The following is a 12,501-nucleotide window of genomic DNA, read 5'->3' as shown; positions in this document are numbered from 1 at the left end:
CAGGACTGGGGGAAGTAGGGGCTCTATAGTGAAGATGTGAGGTTCCTGCTGTCTTAGGACAACCAACAATATTTATACACCTTTCCCATATTTGGGAGCTACTCTCTTTCTTGATCCAGCTTTCTAGCCCTTTTTCCAGCCATGGCATCATCTCCTCAGACAATAACTTGTGTCTACCTACATATCAGAGGTCAGGCTCAGGAAAAAAACTAGTATAGTCATGGGCCCTTTGGAATATAGCTAAAATAGGCCTACTAGCTATTCAAAAAAGAGATCCCAAATCTTCATCTGCAATATTCCAGCCTTTAGGTATCAAGGCTTTTTGATCTCGTGTAGTCACAGTTATTATTTTTTGTCTTTATTTCCCTTGCCTTGGGTTGACTCCCCAAGGATATGTGTAGTGCCTATGCCATGAGATGTTTCACCTTTGCTATCTACTGTATGCTTTATGTTTGCAGGTCTTACATACTGATTCTTGATCCAGTTTGAATTTTGCTTCATGTATGGGGTTAGAGAGCAATTCAGTTTCAATTTTTGTATGTAGCAGTACAGTCTTTCTTTCTTTCTTTTTTTTTAAAGATTTTTATTTATTTATTTATGAGAAAGAGAGGAGGAGAGAAGGAACCAGACATCACTCTGTACATATGCTGCCGGGGACTGAACATAGGACCTCATGCTTGAGAGTCCAATGCTTTATCCACTGTGCCACCTCCCAGACCACAAGACTTAACTTTTTTTAAAAATCATGTATGCCTTATATATGTGTGCGTGTTTAATTTGAAAAGGGTGTTTTTGTTTACCAATGAGTAGAATTGACATAGCAAGTTTACCTTGCTTGTCTATTCATAATAGCTTTTTTTTTTAGTAATATTTTTTAATTGGGGAATTAATGTTTTACATTCAACAGTAAGTACAGTTCAGTACAGTCTTTCAACCATCACTTGTTAAAGAGTTTTTCCTTTAACTACTGTATGGTCATGGTTACCATATCATCAATTGTGTCAATATATGTGTGGGCTTCTTTTGGGATCTTAATCCTGTTTCTTTTATCCATATGTCTTTTATTTCATTGCCATACAGTTTTAATTATTATTATTTTGTAATAATAATTTGAATAATTTTGTAATAATAGTTTGAAATTAGCTAATTTAATGCCCCCATTTCTCTCTCTCTCTCTCTCTTTTCTTCTTGTGATTGCTTCTGCTATCTAGGGTCTTTTTATGATTCTGTATAAATCTTGGCATTTTTGTTCTGTTTCCTTGAAAATGACAGTAAACTTTTTTTTAATTTTCCCTTTTGTTGCCCTTGTTGTTGTTATTGTTGTTGTTGTTGATGATGTCGTCGTTGAGAGGAGGGGAAGACAGAGGGGAAGAGAAAGATAGATACCTGCAGACCTGCTTCACCATCTGTGAAGCAACTCCCCTGCAGGTGGGGAGCTGAGGGCTCGAACCAGGATCCTTACGCTGGCCCTTGCCCTTTGCGACATGTGCACTTAACCCACTGTGCTACCATCCACACTCTCGACAGTAAGCTTTTAATAGTTACTGCACTTAATCTGTACCTTGTTTTTAGTAAATTTGAGTATTTTGTACTATGTTAGCTTGCATATCAAGAAAGAAGTCAGTGCTTGGTCACAAAACTACAAAAGACCTGCTCACTGTCTTGTTGGATTAGTTGTAATCAGAGCTTATTTACTATTCCAAAAGCCTTTAGGAATTATATTAATTGTACTTTGCCTGTGCTCTAAGTGGAGCAACAAACTCTGAATAACAGCACATTTGTTTGCAACATGGCATATTAGACATTACTCTGTTCATTTTAAACCTTGTATCAGGTATCAAACTATGTACTTAAACTACACAAAATTGTACAGCTTAAGTTAAACTTCAGTCATATTTTGGTTGTAATTCTAATCCTTAAGAGAGTGTTAAACTGTGCGCAATTCTGGTTTTTAAAAGATAGGAAGACTTTTGAACTATTCCTAGGCTTTAGGTAACTTTTTCTAATAGCTAGTTGAGTATATTTCTGTAAAGACTAAGAAATATACCAAAATGTAGAGTCCAGTGGATATATTTGAGGGGCTGAGCCAAGGGAGGAGGGGTCACAAAAACAGAAAGAAAGGTACAAGAAGGAGAATGGAGTGTCTGTCTATCTGTAAGGTATATTTTATGTCTGAAAAGACCCAGTCCCACTCTTTTATAATCTGTTTGTGCTACTATGGTTATCATTTTCTGGCTTTAGACTATTAAATTATTAGATATAAGCCTACAGGAGGACTTTTGTTACAAGATAGTACTTCTGCCCTGTGCCAGCTGATGGTTTTGATAAACCTCTCCTTATTCTTCTGCAAAACCTATTCTTTATTTGTAAAGTGTGACAAGTTTAAGTTGAGAGTCTGATGATATTGGGCATATAAGTTGTTTTTCCAATGCTGTTAATCATTAATAACTAACTGACTAACTCTTTTTATGGATCCACAATTACTCACACAGCCATTTGTCCTATCCCAAAGTGAGGCAATTTTTCAGGGATCTGGAAGGTTGTGGGAAAATTAGCATTATCCTAATAATAGCACAATAAAAACATAAAGTCTACTCTCCATTCTCTAGCCATTCTTTGACAGTAGTGTTGCCTGGGAAACAGGCCATCCTTTCATCAGAAGTGTGAAAAACTGAAACCACAGCAAAGAAAAAAAAAGATTAGAATTATAATGGATAGACACAGAAAATGAGCATAAATGAAGCATTTTATTTTTAATTGGAATGATGAATTTTACTGAAATTCATATAGACAAATGACATCTAGTGCAAATCTTAGGAGCTATTCTTGTGTACTTTCTGCATATTCTCCCATGACAGAGCTGTAAGCTAAATAAGCAGGGAAGGGCAGAGGGGAGCTGAGAGAAGAGAGTGAGAACAAAAGGGTAAGGGAGAATGAGAAACAAGGAGGTGAGAAAGAGACAGGATATTTAAATCATCAAAGTGAACATTGGCTTTGATGTGCAATTTTAGTTGGAGGTAGCTATTGATATTAAACATTATACGATGGATGTGCTATGTAATCTTTATGAGAAATACTTGATGACAAGGCTAGAAGAAGCATCCTGAGATTTTACTTTGGTAGTTGTTGCTTCTAATTTTAAACTGTAGAAATTCTTTCACAATTCTCAGGGTCTAGTGTTTAAAGTGTCTAGTCTAAGTTCTTCATAATCCAGTGCTCAACTTTTCTCATTGTCTTTCATGAATCACTGACCAAGATATTTTTACAAACAGGAAACCAGAAGGGAGACTATCATTTTTGTTGTACTATACATAAAATAAATAGCACATGACAGAGATCTATAATGATTTTCAAACCTACCCCTTCACTGATTTGTCTCTTGTATCACAGAGTGGAATTTTTATTGTGTCAGTCTCACCTGGTACGTCTATAGGGAAGACTAGTTGCAGACAATTGGCAGTCAAAGATACAACCTTATGACCATTTCCAATTAATTTAAAGAAAGAAATAGATACTTATCATGAATTATAATCACAGTGACTGCTTTTGAAGGGAGTAATGCTAATTTTAAGCATACAATTGAAGTATACATATTACATTTGAAATATACAGAAATGTAAAAATAATATAAAATTAAAACTAGCATGTTTCCTTCATCTAGAAAGTTAACTTTTAAAATTATTTCTTAAAATTATTCACTACTGTATGCAGCACTTATCTATGAGCACATACACTTTAGTATAATGCCCTTGTTTTATTTTTTTTTTAATTTAGGATAGAAATTCAGAGGGAAGGAGGAGGTAGAGAGGAAGAGAGAGACAGACGGACAGAGAGAGGGAGAAAAAGAAAGAGATACAGCACTGCTTCACCACATCAACACCAACATCAACATCCCTCTTGTAGAAGGGGACCAGGGACTTGAACTTTGGTCCTTGAGCACAGATAGTAACATGGGTGCTCAACCAGGTGCACCATTGCACTGCCCTGTAATGCTTTCATTAACTGAAATTATTTACTGTTATTATTAGTGATTTAATAGTCATTTATCTAATTATAAGATAATAGGAATATGATTCCACATCATTCCCACCACCAAAGTTCTGTATTCTCATTCCTTTGTTAGTGGAAACTGCCATAGATCTCCTAAGGCCATAGATATTGGCTGACTATATGTGTATGTATAATTTTATTTTGCCCATTTTTATTCTACATTCCTGCCTTCACTTTCTTTCTAAGTCACACCTACACCTATTACTGTTTCCATGTGTCCTTCCTTTTTTTCTTCCTCCCTCTCTGATAAAAGAAATAGCATCTGACTTCCCTGGACAGAAGACCTCACCATTGTGCCCCAGGACCTCACCTCTCCAGAGCTCTACCTCACTAAAGAAAGAAAAAGAGACCTGCCGATGCCCATGTCCAGTGAAGAAACAATTACAGAAGCCAGAACCCCCACCTTCTGCACCCCATAAATAATTTTGTCCATACTCTCAGAAGGGGAAAAATGTTACAGGAAGTTGATCAAAGGACTCTAAACTCTTAATTCCATCAAAACCTAGAAAGAGAAGAAGAATAAAAGAGGGGCATTCAGAAGTAGTAACGGGTGTAAGTGTGACTTAGAAATGAAGAGAAGGCAGGACCATAGAAAAAAGGGCAAATATATATATATATAAAGATAGAAAGTTATAGAATAATAATGAATCCATATCTGTGACCTTGGGAGAACTACTACAGATTCCAGTGGAGGGAAAGGGGAAACAGAACACTGGTGGTAGGAATGGTACAGAATTATACCCGTTATCTGATAATTTTATAAGTCAATATTAAATCACTGTTATTTAAAAAAAAATTTCCTCTCTGGGTTCATTGGCCAAAGTTAGTTTTGGGGTGCAAAAGGAAGGAGTTCTGGTTTCTGTAGTTGCTTCTCCATTGAACAGTGATGTTGGCAGGTCAATCCAAACCCCCAGCCTGTTTCTATCTTCTTTCCCTGACAGGGTAGGGCTCTGGAGAGATGACATATTGATGAGATCACCTGAAGAGGTCAAGATAGAATCATAGTAGCACCTGAAACTTAGTGGCTGAAAACCACTTCTCCTCAGTCTTTACCTTTCTAACTCACTTGAATTATGAAGAAGTGAAATACAACCATGGGAAGCTATGTACAGTCTAGAATAGTGCCTGCTGAACATAATAGCTTTTTGGTATAAATAACCAAAAGCCACACTTATCTTTATAGAAAGCACAAGAAAATTCTTCTTCTATATTGTCAAGAGGGCTTTTGCTGAAACTTAGGTGCCTGCACTATGAATCTATCAGACCTGGAAGCCTTTTTTTTTTTTTTTTCTTTCAGAACTCAGCCAGCCAGTCAATCTTGGTGAAAGTCAGTCAAATGACTGTGGCAGGTAGTTCAAGGTCAAGTGGGCTCCTGGTGTCTTTGGCAGGTGGCAGATATATATCATATTGTACTCAAACACTGCACTGTTTAGAGGCATTTGTAGGGTTTGGGAAACTATTTTAACCTGTTTGTTTGCCTCTAGGTGCTGCACTGAATGATGGGCAGTGGCATTCTGTATCTGTATCAGTCAAAGGGATTCACCTGAACGTGATGGTAGACAGTGATACAGCCTCTATGACTCATTCCCTTCATGGACAGATTCGTTCTATTGACACCTATTATTTGGGGGGTAAGTAAAGGGAACAAGGCTGTTATGACAATTAAATCATGTATATGTTTTCAACTTCTATTCAAATGGAGGTGACAATTTAAAATGACCGTATTAAGTTTTTGTTCTCATTCTGTTTTCGTCACTGAGTAGACAAAAGATCATGCATGACCTAGAGTGTTCTCTACTAAGTGACCTTTTTAAAGCATGCATGTAATCAGGCTTAATTTTGACACTCATTCTTCACTACAGCTACCTGTTGAAGTCACCTAGGAATCTTCCAAAATGTTAGAGACTAAGTGTACCCATAAAGATGCCTTTTGTGGTGAATATTCTGTCCATGTCCTCTCCCCATTTTTGAATGTTTTTTTTTTGTTTGTTTTCTTGTTGTTGAGTTTGGCAGCACTTAATTTATTTTGGTTATTAGCCTCTTGTCTGATGTATGGCATGTAAAGATCTTTTCCTATTCTGTGAGGGGTCACTTGGTTTGGTTAGTGGTTTCTTTTGCTTTGCAGAAGCTTTTTATTTTGATATAGTTCCATAGGTTTATGCTTGCCTTAGTCTTCTTTGTAGTTGGATTCGTTTCACTGAAGATGTCTTTAGAATTTATGCGGAAAAGAGTTCTGCCAATATTTCCCTCTAAGTATCTGATAGTTTCTGGTCTAACATCCAAGTTCTTGATCCACTTGGAATTTACTTTTGTATTTTGTGAAATATATAGTGGTTCAGTTTCATTCTTCTGTATGTTTCAACCCATTTTTTCCAACACCATTTATTGAAGAGACTCTGCTTTTCCCATTTAATAGTCTGGGCACCTTTGTGAAAGATTAGATGTCCATAGGTGTGAGGGTTTACTTCTAGGCTCTCAAGTCTATTCCACTGGTCAGTGTATCTATTTGTGTTCCAGTACCAAGCAGTTTTGATGACAATATCCCTATATTACAATTTGAGATCTGGGACCCTCCAGTTCTGTTCTTTCTTCTCAAGATAGTTTTGGAAATTCTAGGTCTTTTTCTGGTTCCAGATAAACATTTGTAGCATTTTTTCTATTCTCCTAAAAATGTGGTTGGGATCTTGATAGGGATAGCATTAAATTTGTATATAGCTCTGAGTAGTATATTCATTTTGATGATGTTAATTCTTCCAATCCATGAACATGGAATATCTTTCCACTTCTTTGTGTCTTTTTCAATTTCCTTGAATAGTGACTTATAATTTTCAGTACAAGTCTTTCACTTCTTTGGTTAGGTTTACTCCTAGATATTTTATTGTTTTGTTGCTATAGTAAAAGGATTGATTTCTGGATTTTAACTTCTTCTAACTTAGTGTTTGCATACAGGAATGCCATTGATTTTCGAATGTTAACTTTGTAGCCTGACACCTTACTGTATTGCCTGATGATTTCCAAAAGCTTCTTGCTGTATTCTGTAGGATTTTCTATGTATACTATCATGTCATCTGCAAATAGGGAGAGTTTTACTTCTTCTTCTTCTGTATCCCTTTAATCCCTTACTCCTGCCTGATTGCTATGGCAAGAACTTCCAACACTATGTTGAACAATAATGGTGATAGTGGGCAGCCTTATCTAGTATCTGATCTGAGGAGAAATACTTCCAGTTTTTCACCATTGAGTATGATGTTGGCTGAAGGTTTGCTATATATAGACTCAACTATCTTGAGGAATTTTCCATCTATTCCCATTTTTATAGTGTTTTGATCATAAAGGGATGTTGTATTTTGTCAAAAGCTTTCTGTGTATCTGTTGATATGACCATGTGGTTCTGGTCTTACTTTTATTGATGTGGTGGATCATGTTAATTGATTTACATATATTAAACCAACATTGCTTGCCTGGGATAAACCTCACTTGGTCATAGTGAACAATCTTTTTAATATACTGATGTTTATATCTGGTTGGCTGGAATTTTGTTCAGTATTTTAGCATCTATGTTCATCAGAGACATTGGTCTGTAGTTCTCTTTTTCAGTTGTGTCCCTGTCTGCTTTTGGTACCAAAGTGATGTTAGCTTCATAGAAGCTAGAAGGGAGTATTCCAGTGTCTTCAATCTTCTGAAAGACTTTTAAAAGCAGAAGTAATTGTTCTTCTTTGAAGGTTTTTGTAGAATTCATTTGTAAAACCATCTGGTCCAAGACTTTTATTTTGGGGAAGGTTTTTGATAACTGTTTCAATTTCATTAGCTGTGATGGGCCTGTTCATGTTATCTAGTTCCTCTTTACTTAGTTTTGGAAGTTTGTAGGTATCTAAGAAAACGCCCATTTCCTCAAGGTTCTCTAGCTTGGTGGCATATAGTTGTTCATAGAAGTCTGGCATGATTTTCTGAATTTCTGCAGTGTCTGTTGTGATATCTCCTCTTTCATTTATGATCTGATTTATTTGGTTCTTCTGCCTTTTTTGTTTTGTTAATCTGGTTAAAGGTTTGTCGGTTTTGTTCACTCTTTCAAAGAACCAACATTTACTTTCATTGATCTTTTGTATGGTCTTTTTCTTTTCAGTGTTATTTATTTCTGCCCTAACTTTCGTTATTTCTGTCCTTCTGGTTGCTTTAGGGTTCCTTTGTTCTTCTTCTTCTAGGTCTTTAAGATGTGCAGTCAGGCTGTGTATTTGTGCTTTTTCTTGTTTCCTAATGTGTGCTTGTATGGCTATGAACTTCCCTCTCAGTACTGCCTTAGCTGTGTCCCAAATATTTTGATGACTTGTGTCTTCATTTTATTGAACTCTCAAAACATTTTGGTTTCTTCCTTGATTTCCTCCCTTTAGGTGTCTTTCTGTTGGTGAAACAAAATGGAGGTGGTATCCCAACTGGTAAACTGCCAGACTGTTACCAGCCACTTAATCTCTCCCTAGGCTTCTCTCTGTCCACGAGCCACATATGTTTGCATTCACCCATGATTTGTTGGGTTCCTGAAGTTGTTCTAGTCCTGTCTTGTTGTGGTCCCAGGTGGTCTCCTTTGGTATTCCTAGTTGAGCTGGGAGAGGAGAGGAGAGAAACACAGCTGCTGCTGCTCTGTAGCCCTGTCTCTGGAAGCCACACATCCATTTTATCTATTTTTTATAAAACCATATTAATGTACAGAGAAACAGACTTGTTAATATAGTTTCCAGTGAAAAATATTGATCCTCAGATCAGTGGAATAACAAAGCTCAACATCTCATAAGTAATGAATTTTCTTCATTAAAGCTTTCATTTTTCCTGTTGTAATTGTATGTTAGTGCACAGTGGCAAAAAAATAGTTGGAACACTTGCAATCACAGTACTATTTTTTTCTCTTTTTTTCTAAATGTATAATTTAGAGTACTTTTTCTATGCATAGCTGTAAATACCCATTTGATTTCCTAATTCAAACTAAGCCAATGGTATATTTTTCCATGATGAAATCTTTTTTTGTCTTTGAAAAAGAATATATACTATTTACAAAAATGTATGCAAAGGCCAAGGAATTATTCACCCAGTAGAACATATGATTAGCCACACATGTGGCCCAGGTTCTAGCTAAAATTCCTCATGGGAGTAACACAGTATGGGGAGAGGGGAGTGCCTGTACTGTAGTCTCTGTCTCTGTCTCTCCCCTCCTCGTCTCTCTGCTTCTATATAATGTCATAAAAATATGAAAAAATGACCCAAGAGTGTTGAGATTGCATACACAAGATCTTGCTTCTACAAAATAAGTAAAAATAAAGAGGACAAAGTAATAACAAAATCAAGTTCATGTTATACTTTCACCAGGCTAAATAAACAAAAAGCCCATAAAGTAGCTGATGTTACTAAAGGCTATATATTCCTTGCATTCAAAGAAAAGCAGATTTTGCATCAGTGGAAATGGAATTGGTTTTCAACAGACTTGTACTTACGAAGTTGTGTTTTCGTTTTGTTGTTGTTGTTGTTTTCTACAGGGTTATTGTTGGGGCTCAGTGCCTTCACAGTGAATCCAGTGCTTTCTATTTCATTCCTTCCCCTTCCCCTTCCCCTTCCCCTTCCCCTTCCCCTTCCCCTTCCCCTTCCCCTTCTCCTTCTCCTTCTTCTTCTTCTTCTTTTTTATTTAAGAAAGGAGACATTAACAAAACCATAGGATAAGAGGAGTACTGTTCCACACAATTCCCACCACCCAGTCTCCATATCCCACCCCCTCCCCTGATAGCCTTCCCATTCTCTATCTCTCTGGGAGTATGGATCGAGGGTCGTTGTGGGTTGCAGAGGGTGGAAGGTCTGGCTTCTGTAATTGCTTCCCCGCTGAACATGGGCTTTGACTGGTCAATCCATACTCCCAGTCTGCCTCTCCCTTTCCCTAGTAGGGTGGGGCTCTGAGGAAGTGGAGCTCCAGTACACATTGATGGGGTCGTCTGTCCAGGGAAGTCTGGTCAGCATCTTGCTGGCAACCAGAACCTGGTGGCTGAAAAGAGAGTTAATATACAAAGCCAAACAAATCAGATATATATTTTTTCCCCTAGTTTATGGGCACGGGTGAACCTATGCTCTATCTCAGGGGACCTGGACTATATCTAGGTTTGGGGACTTTATTGGGGAGTGGAACACCTGGAATGGAATTAGAGAGTACTATGAAAGGAAAGGTCTCACCCGAGTGATGAAGCTGAAGGGTTGTCATTCCACACCTGAAGTCTCTGGTCACAGTCTGAAGTGAAGCATGCTGGGGTGGCACTCTTTGCTTTGATTAGGTTGTGGTCTGCGGATGCAATATTATTTGATTTGAATTGAGAGCAGCATGCAGAAAAGTGGGCCCCACCCTAAGGTTCCAGGACTGGGGGAAATATAGGCTCTATAGTGGAAATGTGAGGTTCCTGTTGTCTTAGGGTTCAAGAAGACAATGGATAGTTATTGTTATCGTCACATTATTTGGTGATAGGGTTAACTTTGGAAAGTCCCTTTGATAGGGTTTGGGGTATAATACCCAGCATCTTATATATCTGTGCTACCAGTTGCTTCTGTTCTCCCTGGTCTAGGCTTTTGGGAGAGACAACATATCAAAGACAGCCTATGTATTAAAAAGACTCAGTCTGTGTTTTAAGAAGTTCTAGACGTATCATCAATTTTTTGCCTCTCATATTAATTAAATAGTGGTTTATATGTTTACACTTTAATAGGATTGTATACAAACACCACTCCCACCACCAAAAGAATGTGTCCCATCCCCATCACCCATCCCCACCCCGATGCATTTTTTAAAAATAATCTATTCAATGTTATCCTTTTTTACTAAAGAAGCGTATGCTAAAGCAGACTATTCAGTTAGTTCCCTTTTAAAAAAATGCGTTGTTACTCAGGAATGAAAAGAAGCTGAATCCTTAGCTTCTGGCCTTTGGAAGTGTATCAGTGATTTGATGACAAAAAGTGCAAAGAGAGATGCACAAAACTCCTCACAACTATAATGAGTAAAATCTACGCTATAAAATTACTTCTTCAATTTGATTTTTAAGATTGGTTTTAATAAATAAAATTATTATCTTTAAAATCAGAACTATTCAATAGCAAACTCAAACCCAAGGCTATAAATATTAGAATTTGACAATATTTAAGTAATTATTAAGTACAAAATGACAAGAATAAAATAGTTTATCTAGCAAGCTAAGGTTTTTTTTTTTTTTTTTGGAATTGATGTAAATGTAAGTTATTTCTCCAAGGTCAGAATAAGACTAGGATGCTTTGTTGATTTTATTCAACTTAATATTAAAACTCCTAGCCAGAGTAATTAAGCAAGAAGACATAATAAAATGCATCAAATTGGAAAGGAAGAAATAAAAGTGTCACTATTTGTATATTACATGAAACTGCTTATAGAAAACTCTAATGATCCTGAACCATCAAATAAACTGTTAGATCTAATAATCAAATTCAGTAAGATTATAGGATACAAAATCAATATAGAGAAAAACACCTAATTCATTCCTACACACTAATAATGAGCTATCAGAAAGAGAAATTAAGAACACAATTCCACACACAGTTGCAGATAAAAGAATAAACCTAGGAGTAGGTTTAACCAAGATGATAAAAATCTGGAAATGTCTTGAAATGTATGCTGGAAACTACAACACTGATAAAAGAAAAGATATCCGGAGGGAGGCTGGACAACATATTCTATGCTACACCTTAGGAAGATGGGTCCTGATATTGGGGCAGCTTGGAACGTTCCTACTCAAGACCACAGAACGTGAGCTCAGATCTACAGGGATGCAGAGGTCACATAGGCTCCTTAGCTGAATATGGGCCCCAGATCACATCAAATCGATGGGGTTTACGATCAACAATATTTATGCACCTTTCCCATATTTGGGAGCTACTCTCTTCCCTGATCCAGCTTTCTGGTCCTTTTTCCATCCATGACATCATCTCTCCAGACAATAACTTGGATCCACCTGCATATCAGATTTCAGGCTCAGGGAAAAAACAAACAAACAAAAAAACCTAGTATAGCCACAGGCCCTTTGAAATATAACTAAAATATGCCTACTAGCTATTTATCTATAAAACAGAGCCCCCCTCCCAACTCTTCATCTGCAGTATTCCAGCCTTTAGGTTCATGTTTAGTCAACAATTTGTTTGGCTTTATATGTTAGTACTCTTTTCAGCCACCAGGTTTCAGATGCTAGCATGATGCCAGACTTCCCTGGACAGACAACCCCACCAATGTGTCCTGGAGTTTTCTTCAGGTCCATTTTCACTTTAAATTAAGTTATAAATAACTAAGTTATTATAATAAGAGAGGTAAATGTTAGGGGAAGTAAACCAGAGAGCTCTGTCCCCCTATTCCATCAAGACCCAAAGCATTTGCCTCCAGAAATCTTGTTTTTATACTATCACTGAAAG

General features: G+C 37.0%; 1 protein-coding gene across 1 annotated transcript in view; it reads left to right on the top strand.

The window, feature by feature from the left end:
- The window catches only part of LOC103128953 (contactin-associated protein-like 3), a 180,214-nt gene that overhangs the window by 98,790 nt on the left and 68,923 nt on the right, over positions 1-12,501 (top strand). Inside the window, exon 9 of the mRNA XM_016184982.2 lies at positions 5,535-5,681. Within this exon, the coding sequence (XP_016040468.2) occupies positions 5,535-5,681 (147 nt within the window). The remainder of the gene's footprint in view (positions 1-5,534; positions 5,682-12,501) is intronic.

The sequence above is a fragment of the Erinaceus europaeus genome, chromosome 10 (genome assembly GCF_950295315.1).
Source record: "Erinaceus europaeus chromosome 10, mEriEur2.1, whole genome shotgun sequence".
Lineage (NCBI taxonomy): Eukaryota > Metazoa > Chordata > Mammalia > Eulipotyphla > Erinaceidae > Erinaceus > Erinaceus europaeus.
The sequence above is the reverse complement of the archived record's forward strand: the minus strand, read 5'-3'. Positions and strand labels throughout refer to the sequence as shown.